General features: G+C 45.2%; 1 protein-coding gene across 1 annotated transcript in view; it reads left to right on the top strand.

Moving 5' to 3' along the window:
* Positions 1–19,061, top strand: part of LOC126485007 (aminopeptidase N-like) — a 260,634-nt gene that overhangs the window by 76,760 nt on the left and 164,813 nt on the right. Inside the window, exon 4 of the mRNA XM_050108615.1 lies at positions 13,759–13,914. Coding sequence (XP_049964572.1) covers positions 13,759–13,914 — 156 coding nt within the window. The remainder of the gene's footprint in view (positions 1–13,758; positions 13,915–19,061) is intronic.

The raw sequence follows: 19,061 nt of genomic DNA, 5'->3' as shown, positions 1-19,061 counted from the left end.
CAAAACTGATCTACTTCTTTCAGTGTCTCATTTTCTGGTCAAATTCCCTCATTATCATCCGATTTCATTCGTTTACATTCCATCACCTTTGTTTTAATGTTGTTGAAGCTTATCACGTAACTTCATTTCAAGACAGTGTCCATTCCGTTCAACTGCTCTACCAAGTCCATTTTCGTCTCTGGCAGAAAGCAGTATCATCGATAAAACTAAAAGTTTTTGTGACTTATCCCTGCACTTCAATTTCTTTCCCGAGTTTCTCCTTGACTTCCTTTACCGGTTGATCGATGCACAGACTGAATAACATCGGGGATAGGCTACAACACTGTCTCACTCCACTCTTAACCACTGCCTCGTCTTACAGGGTAGTGTCCTGGAGAGCAGATTTTCAAGGTACAAAAAAAAAAAAAACACAGCAGAGGAAAGCAAATGTCGAAGGTGACCGTGATTCATATCTTGGTACTTAGGGGCCCTGGTCAGCCAGTTGCTCAAGGCGGGTGAAAGTCGGCATGCTAATATTGCTATAATCTTACGCGAAATGTTCCGCCGCAGTTCTTGAAGGCTATGTGGGTTGTTACGGTACACCTTAGACTTGAGGGCTCCCCACACAAAGTAGTCGCACACTGACAGATCTGGTGACCTGGGTGGCCAGCTAGGGCCGCGACCAGACAGACCTCTGCTAACAACCCCTGTCAGGCGTGAAGGCTGTGTAAATGTGCTCAAAGACTCGGTGGGCAGTATGTGCAGCTGCTCCAGCCTGTTGGAAATGACTGTAGGTCTTTTCCTCCCCCATTAACACTGCCACAAATGGTTTCAAAATGTTGCCAATGTAACGCAGCGAAGACAGCATCTGATGAAAGAAGATGGGATCAGTATTACGGCGTGCAGACACTGCACGCCAGATTCCAACCTGATCATGCACTGAAGTTTCGTCGAAGCTATGCGGACTCTCTGCTGCCCAGGACTTATGATTTTGTGAGTTGACACAACCACTCAGGTGAAAACAGGCTTCATCAGACAATAAGAATAGACTCATGTCCAAGCCATTCATTGTTATCTCAGTGAAGAGCCACTCACAAAACTGGCGGCACTGAGGAGAATCTGCTGGGTTTAATGCATGAACAACAGACACTCTGTATGCATGAGCGGGTTCAGGTGGAGCATTCGTCCGCATGATCGACGTGATATGCCAGTCTCTTGCGACAGGGGTTGAGTTGATTTGATAGGAGACGGAAGAATTTTCTGGTGAACTGCAAGCACATTTTCTGGTGTGCGCCCACGTTTCGGAATGTTTTTTTGACTTGTTCAAAACAGACCCCGTCTAACGCCATTTTCGGAATGAGCGTTGTATGGCACTCTTTGCTGGCACGCTGACACCATTCAACTCCGCAGCAAACAACTGCCCACACCGTTTCACGACTTTGTTGTCACGTAACTTCCCACTTCGAACACCCGCTGCTCCAATGTCAGTGTCGTCGTCGCCTTTGCACTGCTGCACTTAACACTGACTCAGCCCACACCACCCTCTGAACCGGTGTGGATCACAGGCTGTGGTTATATGCATACGTTAGCGGCCAATCGTATCCACTCTTCCAGTCCACTTTTATTTGCCCCGCCCTGAGTAACTACAGTCCGGTATCTGTGCACGTTGTAAATAACATTTCGTTTACTCTATTGTATCCCTGCTATCTACATAATCTCCTAGTGTTTGCTTGTCAAAATTGACAAAAGCTTTCACTAATCTACAGTTGCTACGAAGGTAGGTTTGACTTACTTCAGTCTGTCTTACAGGGTAAGTTGTAGGGTCAGCAATGAATTGTCTGCCTCAAAGTGGTCTTCTAACAGTTTATTCCATTCTCCTGTAAGAAATTCGTGTCGATATTCTGCAACCATAACTGATTAAACTGATGTTTCGGAAATATACTCACCTGTCAGCGGCTGCTTTCTTTGGTACTGGAATTATTACATTCGTTTTGAAGTCTAAGGATATTTCATCTATTTCATACACCTTTTACACCAGGTGGAACTGTTTTGTCATGTCTGGTTCTCTTAAGGGTCTCAATGAATCAGAGGGAATGTCGTCTACTCCAAGGGCCTTGTTTCGACTTATATCTTTCAGTGTTCTGTCAAATTATTCTGTCAACATCATAAGTTCCATCTCATCTTCATCTGCTTCCTCTTTCCTTTCTGTAATATAGTCTTCAGGTACATTTCTCTTTTTCTAGCCCTTCTGCATATTCCTTCCACCGTTCAGCTTTCCATTGTTTGCTTAATACTGGCTTGCCATTTGAGGGCTTGACATCCATGAAGTTGCTGTTTTCTCCATAGGTCTCTTTTATTTTCCTATAGGCAGCATCTATCTTTCCCCGGATGCTTCTATAGCAACTGCCATCTAGCCGTTCTCACTGGATCATTTTGCACCTATCTGTCAGTGTTATTTTTTAGACGTATATATTCCATCTCACCAATTCTATTTGCTGCATTTTTATATGTCCTCTTGTCGCCAGTTACAAGGATTTCGACTAGAACTCACATTTTTACCTATTTAATCTGCTGACTTCGCTGTATTATCTTCAAAAGCCACCCACTCGTCTTGTATTTTATTCCTCTCCTCTGTTTCAATCAATCGTTGTCGAATGCTTGGTCTGAAACTCTCAAGGACCTCAGATTCATTCAATCTCTGCAGGTCCCATCTCCTAAATTTCCTTTCTTTTCACAGTTTCGAAATCTTTGTCTTACCATTATGTAATCAGTCTGCATCATCCCATTGTTTCTAGGTCTCTTCTACGTACACTGAAACCCTAAAGAAACTAGTATAGGCATCCGTATTCAAATACAGAGGTATGTAAACAGACTGCATACGGCGCTGCCATCGTCATCGCCTATATAAGACAACAAGTGTCTGGAGCAGTTGTGAGATCGGTTACTGCATGGTATCGCGATTTAAGTGAGCTTGAACGTGGTGGTACAGTCGGCGCACGAGCGATGGGACACAACATTTCCGAGGTAGTGGGAATTTTCACGTACGACCATTTCACGAGTGTACCGTTAATATCAGGAATCCGGTAAAACATCAAATATCCGACATCTCTGCGGCCGGAAAAATATCCTGCAAGAACGGGACCAACGACTACTGAAGAGAATCGTTCAACGTGACAGAAGTGCAACCGTTCCGCAAATTGCTGCAGATTTCAATGCCGGGCCATCAACAAGTGTCAGCGTGCGAACCATTCAACGAAGCACATCGATATGGGCTTTCGGAGCCCATGACACAAAGCTTTACTCCTCGCCTGGGCCCGTCAACACCGACATGGGGCTGTTGATGACTGGAAATATGTTGCCTCGTCGGACGAGTCTCGTTTCGAATTGTATCGAGCGGATGTACGTGTACGGGTATTAGTCAACCTGATGAATCCATGGACTTTGCATGTCAGCAGGGGACTGTTCAAGCTGGCGGAGGCTCTATAATGGTGTGAGGCGTGTGCAGTTGGAGTGATATGGAACCCTTGATACTTTTAGATAGGATCTGACAGGTGACTCGTACGTAAACATCCTGTCTGATCACCTGCATCCATTCATATCCATTGTGCATTGCGACGGACTTGGGAAATTCCAGCAGGACAATGCTACAGCCCTCACGTCCAGAATACCCATAGAGTGGTTCCAAGAACACTCTTCTGAATTTAAACACTTCCGCTGGCCACCAAACTCGCCAACCATGAACATTATTGAACATATCTGGGATGCCTTGCAACGTACTTTTCGGAAGAGATATCCACTCCCTCGTACTCTTACGGATTTATGGACAGCCCTGCAGTTGTGTCAGTTCTCTCCGGGACTACTTCAGACATTAGTTCATGCCACGTCGTGCTGCGACAATTCTGCATTCTCGCGTGGGCCTACACATTAGGCAGGTGTACCAGTCTCTTTGGCTCTTCACTGTATAAAATTTTCTTCCATGATTTTTCAACCAAATGTTAGCCATGATGCTCTGTGAAAAAGTGTATTAGGTGGCTTCCTCTTTCACTCCTTTCCCCCAGTAGATATTCTCCTGCTAGTTCTCTTCCTTTCGCAAATATAGAATTCCAATTCCAACCCCCCTCCCCACCCCCTCCCCGTCCACCACAATTAACTTTTCTTTTGCCTGAAATATTTGAATAATTTATTTTATTCTTTGAATACTTTATTATCACCAGAGTAAGTTGGCATATAAACTTGAACTACGGTGGTTTGTGCTGGGATCGTGTCTATCTTGATTATAGTGTGTTCACTAAGCTTTTCAAACTGGCTTGTCTGCATTCTTATTTTTATTAGACCTCTGTTTCATTTTGCATTCATAGTCCTCTATTCAGAAGACCAGAAGTCCTGTTCTTCCTGTCAGTGCACTTCACTAATTCCCATTATATCTATCTGTGGCTTATCTAGTTCCATTTTTAAATTCACTAATCTACCTATTCGATTATTGGACCTAATATTCCACGCTCCGAACGGCAGAATGCCAGTTTTCTTTTTCCTGATAAAGATATACTCCCGAGTATTCCCCGCCCGCAGATGAGAAATATTTTACCTAAGAGGATGCCATCATTTTTTAACCGTGTAGTAGAGTTACATGCCGTAAATAACGGCTATAGTTTCATCTATCTTTCGGTGGTTCGTAGTCAAGTACAGAAAGATCATTTTCACTAACGTTACAAGCACAGATGTGCAATTATCCAGACTGTAATCTCTACGACTACTGAAAAGGCTGCTGCACCTCTTCAGGAACCACAGGTTAATCAGGGCTCTTCCATAGATACCTCTCCGTTGTGGTTAACCTATGCTACGAATATCTATATCGCTGAGGCACCCAACCACTTTATCTCGGCAAGATCCATCGTCCATAGGGCGAATATTTCTTTACAGGAAGTGAATTTAATTTTAAGTGACCGACGTTAAAGGTTGGCAACGGCCTTGCCGTAGTGGATACACCGGTTCCCGTGAGATCGCCGAAGTTGAGCACTGTCGGGCGAGGCCGGCGCTTGGATGGGTGACCATCCAGCCGCAATGCGCTGTTGCCATTTTTCGGGGTGCACTCAGCCTCGTGATGCCAATTGAGGAGCTACTCGACCGAATAGTAGCGGCTCCGGTCAAAAAAACCATCATATCGACCGGGAGAGCGGTGTGCTGACCATGCGCCCCTCCTATCCGCATCCTCAACTGAGGATGACACGGCGGTCGGATGGTCCCGATGGGCCACTTGTGGCCTGAAGACGGAGTGCTTTTTTGAGTGCTAAGTTAAAGGTTGTGCGTTGTTGTAACATATTAGTGATATGTTCACTTTTTCACATTTCATAAAAAGAGATGATGTTAATTACATCTAATCATGTTACGTGTCTGCACCTCTATATCAGGTAGAGTTAACCTTCCACGAAAAACACTCACTGTGTCATTGTACGTTCTTAAAAAAAATTGTGTGGCAGAATATCGCACCTCCCCTTTTGCATATTATCAAACGAAATCACATTTGTGAAATATTTATCAGTGACTTTAGCTGAAATGTCGAAACAACAACTCGGTAACCAGTCACTAAAATTCGTATATCCTGGTTACGAGAGTTTCCGTGTCTTTGGCTTCACTCTAGGTCTTGACTACGAAATGTCAGTAAGCAACGGTGTTAGACGCAGCTATGCAGTTCTCCCCCCTTTTTCACTGTGTGATAACCCGGTGAGCACTGTATATAAACAATACACTTATTCAACTTTCGACACTCCGATCACAGAAATACTATCTAGAACGAGGCGTACAAATTTTCAGTCAGGTCTTGGCAACATTAGAAATTGTGTGCAATGTCTGACATTTACGTAAGGAGATGTAAAATTGTGCACTTTACAAAACGCAGAAAAGTAGAATCCTATGACTAAAATACCAGTAAACATAACTGGAATTAGTCAGTTCATACAAATACCTGAATGTAACGATTCGTGAGGATAAGAAATGGAGTGATCATTTGGCTCCATCGTAGATAAAGAGCTTGGTAGTCTTCGGGTCATTGGTAAGATACTGCAAACGAGCTTGATTAAAAAACAATTCCATCCTAGAATCATCCCTCCAATATGTGAAACCCATACTAAATAGAACTAAGAGATGATATGGAGTGTATAAACAAGAGCACGAACGGACACAGGTTTAGCGAGCGCAGGCATTTGCAAGGGAACACACACTTTTAAAATCAAAATTGCAGAGCAGACACAAGTCACATCGAGATGAGCTTTGTTTGGAATCGCCTCATGAATCCTAAGGTAGTACAGAAAACAATAATATCACTAAACTACGGCAGATATCAGCCTCTTTTTAGGTCGTAATATTTTGAAGAATTAGCCTCAATTGCGCAAATTTTCTGGTCTTTACCAGGTTTCGGCTAAATTAATCTAGCCTTCTTCAGAAGCATAAAATTACTATAACATGCCAGAGTACGGCACAGTCAACGTTAAAATTAAAACCTGTAGTATCGTGGTACCATGTCGGATGAAAACTACTTTACTGAAGTCCATCCCCGGCATCTCTTCACCACGCGGCAGGTTGGCAGCGGCAACTACGTTGGCACTCACTCACCAATACACCCCACCAGGGAGTTTACATTAGCTATACACAACCAACGAACTCACGCTTATATATGACTACAGCGCTATACACCGCCTGCTAATTGTAAAGTGTGACCCTCAGCTACATAACGTAAGCTGTCTGTGAGTTTGTTTTATTGTATGGTGATGTAATGCATTGTACACTACTGGCCATTAAAATTGCTACACCAAGAAGAAATGCAAATGATAAACGGGTATTCATTGGACAAATATATTATACTAAAACTGACATGTGATTACATTCCAACGCAATTTGGCTGCATACATTTGAGAAATCAATACCCAGAACAACCACCTCTGGCCGTAATAACGGCCTTGATACGCCTGGGCATTGAGTCAAACGGAGCTTGGATGGCGTGTACAGGTACAGCTGCCCATGCAGCTTCAACACGATACCACAGTTCATCAAGAGTAGTGACTGGCGTATTGTGACGAGCCAGTTGCTCGGCCACCATTGACCAGACGTTTTCAGTTGGTGAGAGATCTGGAGAATGTGCTGGCCAGGGCAGCAGTCGAACATTTTCTGTATCCAGAAAGGCCAGCACAGGACCTGCAACATGCGGTCGTGTGATACACCAGTATGGCGATGACGAATACACGCTTCCAATGTGCGTTCACCGCGATGTCGCCAAACACGGGTGCGACCATCATGATGCTGTAAACAGAACCTGGATTCATCCGAAAAAATAACGTTTTGCCATTCGTGCACCCAGGTTCGTCGTTGAGTACACCATGGCAAGCGCTCCTGCCTGTGATGCAGCCTCAAGGTTAACCGCAGCCAGGGTTTCCGAGCTGGTAGTCCATGCTGCTGCAAACGTCGTCGAACAGTTCGTGCAGATGGTTGTTGTCTTGCAAACGTCCCCATCTGTTGACTCAGGGATCGAGACGCGGCTGTACGATCCGTTAGATCCATGCGGGTAAGGTGCCTGTCATCTCGACTGCTAGTGATACGAGGCCGTTGGGATCCAGCACGGCGTTCCGTATTACCCTCCTGAACCCACCGATTCCATATTCTGCTAACAGTCATTGGATCTCGACCAACGCGAGCAGCAATGTCGCTATACGATAAACCGCAATCGCGATAGGCTACAATCCGACCTTTATCAAAGTCGGAAACGTGATGGTACGCATTTCTTCTCCTTACACGAGGCATCACAACAACGATTCACCAGGCAACGCCGGTCAACTGCTGTTTGTGTATGAGAAATTGGTTGGAAACTTTCCTTATGTCAGCACGTTGTAGGTGTCGCCACCGGTGCCAACCTTGTGTGAATGCTCTGAAAAGATAATCATTTGCATATCGCAGCATCTTCTTCCTGTCGGTTAAATTTCGCGTCTGTAGCACGTCATCTTCGTGGTGTAGCAATTTTAATGGCCAGTAGTGTATTTCCACAGTTCTGATGATACTCGCGCTGGTCGAGTGAAACGTGTCAAAATACAGGGGAAAAAAAGCAACTTGTGGATGTTCTGCGATTTTAAGGTCACAGGTTTGCTTGATTAGCGGCAAGCCTCACGAAATGTTTAAAAGCCTGAACGGGCAGATCGTCGAAGACAGACACCTGTCCCATGTAAAACATTCAAGAATCAGTATTAAATGAGGAATCTAAGCTACAGATACGCAAGTACTTTTAGTTTAACACCTACACAAAGGATACCGACCTCTCAGGAAGCCCCCAAACATGAAATGGTTCAAATGGCTCTGAGCACTATGGGACTTAACATCTATGGTCATCAGTCCCCTAGAACTTAGAACTACTTAAACCTAACCAACCTAAGGACATCACACAACACCCAGTCATCACGAGGCAGGGAAAATCCCTGACCCCGCCGGGAATCGAACCCGGGAACCCGGGCGTGGGATGCGAGAACGCTACCGCACGACCACGAGCTGCGGACCCCAAAGATGAAGATCAAGGGGTTTGAGTCAAGGCTGCCCTTTCACTAGACGAAAATGCTAAACCTTGCGAGTGGATGTTCTCGTTGTAGACGTGTTTTGTTCTGTGTCTGAAGGGTGGGGCGAACGCCACTACGCTTTTTACCCTAGTAACTGGACCCGCTGTTTAATAGAAAGGTTAAACAGCAAGCACCGATCATACATAAACATAGGTATTAATACAAGTAACTAAATAATTGATTAAAAATTTCAAATAAAATTGACGAAAGAAATGAAACATGATGTAGTGAAGACAGTGCCGAAATCGATTACAATTGGAATACCATTTTGTCAAAAAAATTCTCTCAGATACCATGATGCTGTACAAAAGATTCGTAAAAGCGTGTCCTGTCTTAAGCTGAATGATGAAAATTGTAACGAGTGATGTCAAGTTATGTAAGATAGCGAACTGTTTACGGTTCGCCAATTCATACGGCTAACCCAGTTATTATCTCAAAGCCCAAAACCCGGATAAATAGTATAGTGAAATTTCCTCAGTTGCCTGCACTACTATTTATGAAAGTTCATTATGATTTACAGCCACTAGCGTTAAGTTAATGTACTTCAGTCAGAGAAATACGCAGAACTCGAAAGCAGATTGACAGGTACTAACTCCCGTACTGAAACACTGCGGGTGTACTGTCACTTAGAGAAAGAAAGTTCCACTCCTGCCCAGACGCTGTTCAGACTGCCAAAGTTTTCTCCCCCTCATCGACCGCTGGCCAACCAAAAGACCTTGGAGCGCTCCAGTGCCGCCTCTTTAAAACCTTGGAAGCCAGACCACGTTAGTCATATTCACGACTTGTTACAGAATTGTTCAAATAAGCGTCTTCTCGTCCTTACGACACTATGTCCTTCCAAATCATTCTAACACGAATATTACAGGAGTGATCAATAAAAATATTGAGTGGTGCCCACATACACTAGTCTTCAATGAATGAAACATAAAGAGATATATGCGTACAAATGACTGTACCATATCCAAAAGGGGCAAACATTGCTATGCTTTCTTGTGATGCACTCAGTTCATAGGTAACATAAACCAGAATTTGAATTATGGGCGATTTTTATAATTCCCTGTTTCACTCTACCAACATCATGGTTCGATGAACCCACTGCCAGGCACTTAAGTGTCAATTGCAAAGTAACCATGTAGATGTAGATGTAGATACACAATTTGGCACTTAAATGTCATTTTGAATTAAGATTATCTGTACTTAAGGAAAAATTAAAGAGCGTATACTGACCGAATCATGAAAGATCGCCGGAATAAAAAGGAAAATCATCCAGGTTTATATATTAGCTGCAAGTCTCATAACTTAGGTGAAGGCGCACAGTGCAAGCCGCTTCCAGTCCATTAAGAGGCACCTGTAATACGCATTGAGAAACTGCTGATTTCACGCTCACTGATTGCGAATTGGAGTTAAAAATCGACACAGTCACGTATCATCATAAGCAAATAGCCCCAAAGCCGTATACGGAGGCCATCAAACGCCAAGCAAGGCGGAGTTCGAGAGTTCCAGCGAACAGAAGAGATCCAGCTGCCTCGGATGGACTAGTGTCCGGCTGGCGCTATGTAAGCGAGCAGTCAGACTCAATGAACTTCGTGCACTAGGAAGGACTTGCAAAGCTTAGCTGTATGTTCCTCTTGGCTAGGGTTATTGGGTCCCATCATGCATTTGCCTACATGTGCCTATGTCTCTGTCAAGTCCGTTGTGACGAGTACTTTAACTTAAGGGTTCGAAGTGAACAATAAAATCTAGCACTTCCATGGTTCATGGTCTGTATTACCATACACTACTGTTTATAACCAGATATTAGTAATAATACAGGCTAGAGTGGCCATTTGTTCTAGCAATACATAGGAGAACCTAATAAGCCTCATGCGTGTTTCAATAAACCAATGTCGATGCTATTCTGTATGAACGTTGCTAACACTTGAAGAAGCAATAGAAAGGCCAACCCAGAGTTCAATTTCCCCTGTAATCAACATATCTACCTCCTTAGCCTAACATCTGAGTCATTCTGCACTGTCTCCAACCACAGAGACCTGAACAATGTCAGCTTGACCGCGCTGCCTTTTCATCGCTGTACGCGTACCAAGAAATCCCGCGTCATCTCTCATCTGAGAGTGAGCTGCTAAAGCACTTCGGGTTACGACAGGTGTAAGGGAACCCATGCTGCTGTAATGCTACGAGTTTCTGTAAATGACATCGAGCTCTGGTTCGTTCGATTGAATCGTATTAATTAAAGTCGTCGTTACTCTGGTATCATTTGAGTTTCACGTAAACCAAGTTATTATGCGTTTAGAGAATCTAAGAGCTAAAATTTTACTTATCGATAAAGACTGTAGCTGTTCTGGTTTGTCAGTAGTTTAACTTGAAATGGTTGTTAAATCAGAGTTTATAAAAAGCTGTGTTAGTCATGAACTGCCGATCATAGAGCTAAGTGGAATGCTATAACAAACCCGTGAAATCGACATGTACTACTTTATATATGTCATGATTTCGTATGATTAATGGATTAAAGTTTAGTATTTTTCTCGTACAAACTAATGTATAACTTTTTAGTTCTTCGAACTGACACCGTGGCTGCGGCAGCAGCCTGTCCCACTCTTTCTTCCTTTCGGAACGTTACGACCGTTGCGCCTGCAGTGGGGGTGGCTATTGGCCTTGTTCTGGCTTTCTCCACCGATAGGGCCAGGCGCCCCGGCACCCTATGTACGCCGCTCATAGTAACGTCTTACAATCTTCTTTCTGCACTGAGATGACAAAAGTCATGGGGTACCTCCTAGTATCGTATCGGACCTCCTTTTGCCCGGCGTAGTGCAACAACTCGAAGTAGCATGGACTCAGCAAGTCGTTGGAAGTCTCCTGCTGAATTATTGAGCCATGCTACCTCTATACCCGTCCGTAATTGCGAAAGTGTTGGCAGTGCAGAATTTTGTGCAAGAACTAACCATTTGATTATGTCTCATAAATGTTCAATGGGACTCATGTCGGATGGTCTGGATGGGCAAACCATTTGCTCGAATTGTGCAGACTGTTCTTCAGACTAATCGCGAAGAATATTGTGGCCCGGTGACGTGGCGTATTGTTATCCATAAAAATTATCGTTGTTTGGGCACATGAAGTTCATGAACGGCTGCAAATGGTCTCCAAGTAGACGAACATAATTATTTCCAGTGAATGGCCATTTCTGTTGGACCAGAGGACTCAGTCCATTCCAAAGTAACACAACTCACGCCATTATGGACCCACCACCAGCTTGCACAGTGTCTTGTTGAGATCTTGGGCCTATGGCTTCGTAGGGACTGCGGCACACTCCAAACCTACCATCTGCTCTTGCCAACTGATATCCGGACTCATGTGACGAGGCCAAAGTTTTCCGGTTATCTACGTTGCAACCGATAGGGTCACGAGCCCTGGATGGACGCTGCAGGCGATGTCGTGCTGTTGGCAAAAGCACTCGAGTCAGTCGTCTGCTGTTACAGGCCGTTAACGACAAATTTCGCCGCCCTGTCCTAACGTATACATTCGTCGTACGTCTCACATTGGTTTCTACTGTTATTTCACGCAGTGTTGCTCGTTTGAGAGCACTGAGAACTCTACGCAAACGCTGCTGCTGTCGATCGTTAAGGGAAGGCCGTCGCCCACTATGTTGCCAGTGGAGAGAGATGTTGTTGTTGTGGTCTTCAGTCCTGAGACTGGTTTGATGCAGCTCTCCACGCTACTCTATCCTGTGCAAGCTTCTTCATCTCCCAGTACCTGCTGCAACCTACATCCTTGTGAATGTGCTTAGTGTATTCATCTCTTGGTCTCCCTCTACGATTTTTACCCTCCACGCTGCCCTCCAATACTAAATTGGTGATCCCTTGATGCCTCAGAACATGTCCTACCAACCGATCCCTTCTTCTAGTCAAGTTGTGCCACAAACTTCTCCTCTATTCTATGCAATACCTCGTCATTAGATGTGATCTACCCATCTAATCTTCAACATTCTTCTGTAGCACCATATTTCGAAAGCTTCTATTCTCTTTTTGTTTAAACTATTTATCGTCCACGTTTCACTTCCATACATGGCTACACTCCATACAAATACTTCCAGAAACGACTTCCTGAGACTTAAATCTATACTCGATGTTAACAAATTTCTCTTCTTCAGAAACGCTTTCCTTGCGATTGCCAGTCTACATTTTATATCCTCTCTACTTCGACCATCATCAGTTATTTTGATCCCCAAATAACAAAACTCCTTTACTGCTTTAAGTGTTTCATTTCCTAATCTAATTCCCTCAGCATCACCCGACTTAATTCGACTACATTCCATTATCCGCGATTTGCTTTTGTTGATGTTCATCTTATACCCTCCTTTCAAGACACTGTCCATTCCGTTCAACTACTCTTCCAAGTCCTTTGCTGTCTCTGACAGAATTACAATGTCATCGGCGAACCTAATGCCTGAAATTTGGTATTCTCGGCTCAAGCTTGATACTGTGGATCTCGGAATATTGGTTTTCCTCACGATTTCTAGATGGAATGCCCCTTACATCTAGCTCCAACTACTATTCCGCGTTCAAAGTGCGTGAAAACCCGTCGTGCGGCCACATTAATCACATGTGGACAAGTGACAGCTCCACCAAAGCACTATCCTCTAATACCTTATGTACTTGATACAACCACCATCTGTGTATGTGCATATCGCTATCCCATGACTTTGTCGCCGGCCGCGGTGGTCTCGTGGTTCTAGGCGCGCAGTCCGGAACCGTGCGACTGCTACGGTCGCAGGTTCGAATCCTGCCTCGGGCATGGATGTGTGTGATGTCCTTAGGTTAGTTAGGTTTAAGTAGTTCTAAGTTCTAGGGGACTGATGACCACAGCTGTTAAGTCCCATAGTGCTCAGAGCCATTTGAGCCATGACTTTGTCACCTCTGCGCAATCAGGGCTACACTCCGATAAAAGTGCATTTCCGCCAAACAGGAGACAAAGATGAGAACGAATAAAAGTCTCTATCTGGACGTGTTCGACATTAAGGATGGTGTTCGAGATCACACTGTTGTTATCGGTAGTATTTTGTGTTAAGTTAAATTACTGTATTACTTTTAGATGAGCTTCTTGTTTAAAATATGTGCTTAGTTCGTAGCAGCAGTAGGTGAGGACGACGGGAACTAAGCAGCGGCTGAGCAGTGACTCCGTGCTGTGCCCGCAGGTACTTCGCGGCGACGCAGATGCGGCCCAACATGGCGCGCAGCATCTTCCCGTGCTTCGACGGCCCCATGTACAAGGCCACGTTCGACGTGAGCATCGAGCGACCCCGCGGCCTACGCGCCCTTTCCAACATGCCCCTGCGCCACACGGCTGTCGTGTAAGTACCGACAATAACTGACCGTATCAACAGTCTGTCTGACCAGCAAAGCAAAGAGGAGTACTACGTCTATCCTACATGACCCAGAGAGTACTCTGGCGGGAAGAGTTCTTTGTCACGTAGCGCCAGTCGAAATGGATAACCAACGTTAAGTGAGTGCCCCTACCTAGAGAGAGCCAGTTCCAGTTCGTTACGCAACTTGATAAAGAACATTAATATGGTGCCTATGTGGCCTTTCCGGCCGTGGTGTTTCCGACATTTTCGCAGGTGCCACAGGTTCCATGAGAACTGCGGCGTATCAGTTTTGTACTGTGGGTTTTCCGACCAGTGCCTCCCCCTCTGCTAATTTACGCCAATCGTTCACCAGTAGCGGATGGGTTGAAACTTCCCGGCAGATTAAAACTGTGTGCCGGGCCGAGACTCGAAATCGGGACCTTTGCCTTTCGCGGGCAAGTGCTCTACCATCTGAGCTACCCAAGCACGACTCACGACCCGTCTTCACAGCTTTACTTCTGCCAGTATCTCGTCTCCTACCTCCCAAACTTTACAGAAGCTCTCCTGCGAACCTTGCAGAACTAGCACTCCTGAAAGAAAGGATACTGCGGAGACATGGCTTAGCCACAGCCTTGGGGATGTTTCCAGAATGAGATTTTCTCTCTGCAGCAGAGTGTGCGCTGATATGAAACTCCCTGGCAGATTAAAACTGTGTGCCGGACCGAGACTCGAACCCGGTCCCGAGTTCGAGTCTCGGTCCGGCACACAGTTTTAATCTGCCGGGAAGTTTCATATCAGCGCACACTCCGCTGCAGGGTGAAAATCTCATTCTAGGGGATGGGTTGTCCGGCAGTGCCCCCGCCGATAGCCTTCGTCTCCGCATAATTTAGAAGGCCTAAGCTACCTGAGTTCTATATAATGGTCAGTTGGGAGGAGGAGACGATATAGCGAGGTCATCGGTCCCATCGGATTAGGGAAGGATGGGGAAGGAAGTCGGCCGTGCCCTTTCAAAGTAACCATCCCAGAATTTGCCTGGAACAGTAGGGAAATCATGGAAAACGTAAACCAGGATGAACGGACGCGGGTTTGAATCGCCGTTCTCCCGAGTGCGAGTCCAGTGTGCTAACCATTGCGCCACCTCACTCGGTCTTTGCAATGTGAGTGATGGAAATAATTACAACAGCGAAAGGTAAACCAAGCCTTCTCTAGTTCGGTCATCGCTATCGGCTGAAGAGAAAATGTGATCAGTGTATGAACTGGTTGTGAGTGAAATCAGAACGGAGTAAGAACCGAGACCGGTTATGAAATGAAAATGGCAGAATAATGGCCGAATTGCAAATTTGTGCCAACTGACGAAGCAGACGAGCAAATAAAGAAACGAATGCTTAACTGCAGGAAAAGCTTCCACGAAGCATTGACAGTACCTGTTTTCGAAATTTTCAAAGATGAATTTCAGTATTTGTAATTAAAGGATTATATTTCGTCGAAAAATGCTCTATTATGAGAACTCCAGGTCTGCATTGTGTAAACGAAGTAGGAAAGCTACTGGAACGACCCAGAACCCTGGCACTAGTTCAGAGACTGAGCTGTGCGAAGACATTTTGAGATTAAATGAGGGTAATAATTTTTTGAAAATTGGTGAAGGATCTATTCCTGATAATAGAATCCTGGTGCTCGGTTGTGAAGAAGCAGAGACAATCCTTTGTGAAAATGAGACTGTTCTTATAGGCAGGACATATGACAGTTGTTAAAAAGAATTCGACCAGCTGTGTGCCACACACGTTGATATCGGAAGCACAGAAGAAGAGACGAAGATATTTGCTATTTTATTTGCTTTGCTCCCAGACAAAAATCAAAATACATATGAAACACTTTTTTCTGGATTGAAAAATAAGATGCCTTGGTGGTCGTCGGAAACTCCAGTGCTACACTTCGAAATTTTTGCTTCAGTCAACGTCTAAGTACAAGAACTGGGATAAGAGAGTAATACAGGAATAGAGAAGAAGTCTACTTCTTTAGCCGCAAGTGTGCTGCAGTGGCATATCTGTGCCTAACAGTGTTGGTGAAGCGTGATTGGTAATAATGGAGTAAATGTCCAGTTGGGAAAAGCACATGAAATTGCAAGACTATCAATGGATGGAAAATGTTTTCAACCAGTGGCACAGGACCACCAATGCTGTCGAAGGCTGGCTTAGGAAGCTTAAACAAGCTGAAGAAGACAGCAGTAAATGTTATACAGTATTTAAAATTAAAAAAGATTCATTGGCCTGCCTCTTTAAAAAAGAAGAAAAATATACATAGATCTTGATGAAAGATTAAAAGACATCATAAGTGTATATAACGACGCGGGGGATTTGAGAAAATGTTTAAATTCTATGGCTTTCTGACAGAAAATTTAATAAGAAATTGAAATTAATCAAATCACACAAGTTTAATTATTTGCTCCAATAATGTTGTAGCAAGAAAAAAGGTAAAAAGCAAGAAAGTAAAAAAAAAAAAAAGAAAACACGTTTAATCATGACTATGTATTGAGTTTCCCCTCGCGTATGCAGTGTTCAGATAATTTACGAGACGACGTCACCCGACTGCATTCCTGTAAGCTACACTCCTGGAAATGGAAAAAAGAACACATTGACACCGGTGTGTCAGACCCACCATACTTGCTCCGGACACTGCGAGAGGGTTGTACAAGCAATGATCACACGCACGGCACAGCGGACACACCAGGAACCGCGGTGTTTGCCGTCGAATGGCGCTAGCTGCGCAGCATTTGTGCACCGCCGCCGTCAGTGTCAGCCAGTTTGCCGTGGCATACGGAGCTCCATCGCAGTCTTTAACACTGGTAGCATGCCGCGACAGCGTGGACGTGAACCGTATGTGCAGTTGACGGACTTTGAGCGAGGGCGTATAGTGGGCATGTGGGAGGCCGGGTGGACGTACTGCCGAATTGCTCAACACGTGGGGCGTGAGGTCTCCACAGTACATCGATGTTGTCGCCAGTGGTGCGGATGGTGCACGTGCCCGTCGACCTGGGACCGGACCGCAGCGACGCACGGATGCACGCCAAGACCGTAGGATCCTACGCAGTGCCGTAGGGGACCGCACCGCCACTTCCCAGCAAATTAGGGACACTGTTGCTCCTGGGGTATCGGTGAGGACCCTTCGCAACCGTCTCCATGAAGCTGGGCTACGGTCCCGCACACCGTTAGGCCGTCTTCCGCTCACGCCCCAACATCGTGCAGCCCGCCTCCAGTGGTGTCGCGACAGGCGTGAATGGAGGGACGAATGGAGACGTGTCGTCTTCAGCGATGAGAGTCGCTTCTGCCTTGGTGCCAATGATGGTCGTATGCGTGTTTGGCGCCGTGCAGGTGAGCGCCACAATCATGACCGCATACGACCGAGGCACACACAGCCAACACCCGGCATCATGGTGTGGGGAGCGATCTCCTACACTGGCCGTACACCACTGGTGATCGTCGAGGGGACACTGAATAGTGCACGGTACATCCAAACCGTCATCGAACCCATCGTTCTACCATTCCTAGACCGGCAAGGGAACTTGCTGTTCCAACAGGACAATGCACGTCCGCATGTATCCCGTGCCACCCAACGTGCTCTAGAAGGTGTAAGTCAACTACCCTGGCCAGCAAGATCTCCGGATCTGTCCCCCATTGAGCATGTTTGGGACTGGATGAAGCGTCGTCTCACGCGGTCAGCACGTCCAGCACGAACGCTGGTCCAACTGAGGCGCCAGGTGGAAATGGCATGGCAAGCCGTTCCACAGGACTACATCCAGCATCTCTACGATCGTCTCCATGGGAGAATAGCAGCCTGCATTGCTGCGAAAGGTGGATATACACTGTACTAGTGCCGACATTGTGCATGCTCTGTTGCCTGTGTCTATGTGCCTGTGGTTCTGTCAGTGTGATCATGTGATGTATCTGACCCCAGGAATGTGTCAATAAAGTTTCCCCTTCCTGGGACAATGAATTCACGGTGTTCTTATTTCAATTTCCAGGAGTGTATTTGAACATGCCTGTGTACTATATGAACAGTCCATCCGAAGCCTGGATAAAATATGAAAGGACATTCTTATTACTAAACGGTTGACAGAACCTCCACACAGTCGGAAAACCTGCGGATAAAATATTTGTGTGGTTTGAAACATCTCGTTCACGTCACGACTTGCAAAACCCACAGCCGCTTAGCCCACGACACCAGTACGGCTACGAAACAAGAGCAGCACAGATGAAGCTCATCTCCCGACGAGGCAGGGCGTGCGGTATCCCACCATGAAGAAGAAGCGAACGTAACCACCAGTTACCATTGCAACACTCTTCAATAATATAGTCCATACATATTCAGTTTGATTGGCCAGAAATAATTATAGAGACCACTTTAGGCTTGGCAAGGCAGACTGTTGTGCGTTGTACTGTGTGAACGAAAAGAGGTTGGGTTAAAAATGAAAGACAGGCAGAAACAGACTGTACCACGCTGATTGTCTCGGTGGTTCCGAGAGGACTCACAGACAGCGCTCACCCGCGCCGCGAAGAACGCAGTACCATCACAGAAAAATCACCGATGATCTATTACAACTTAAACATGCAACTCCACACTGGTTCTTGCGATTGGGTCTACAGTTACATATGTTAAAGAGTAAAAGGTAAAAATGGGGAACCGCTTCGATGTTTCGGTATGTTGCAGAAATTTCTAAGATTGGTCACCGTAAACAAACAATAGTTTGGAGAGACTGAGCTAGAGACGTGCCACGATACAATATAGGAACTGGTAAGTCACCGTAATCATGTTTCGTTAAACTGTCGGTTTAAGTCAATAAAAAAGAGTGGAGTAGCGTGATCTTAGAGAGTTAGTTTGCGAGATTAGGAGGTAAGACTGAAACCGCACGCCAAATTAACGGCCATTAGTGTGATATATCGGTACTCCTTGATATAGTTTTCATGCGTTTTTCCAAATTTGTGTACTAAAATGTCATACTGGTTCCTCATATCAAACTCAGGAAAACAACACATTATTAATGGAGGCAAAACATAGTACACTAAAATTACACGACTCGGTAAAATACTGTGTTCACCATTTTCTCACCACATTTAGGGCAAATGAGGATGTGGTGGCATCATTGTACACTCAGAGTA

This window comes from Schistocerca serialis, chromosome 1 (assembly GCF_023864345.2).
Source record: "Schistocerca serialis cubense isolate TAMUIC-IGC-003099 chromosome 1, iqSchSeri2.2, whole genome shotgun sequence".
NCBI lineage: Eukaryota > Metazoa > Arthropoda > Insecta > Orthoptera > Acrididae > Schistocerca > Schistocerca serialis.
The sequence above is the reverse complement of the archived record's forward strand: the minus strand, read 5'-3'. Positions and strand labels throughout refer to the sequence as shown.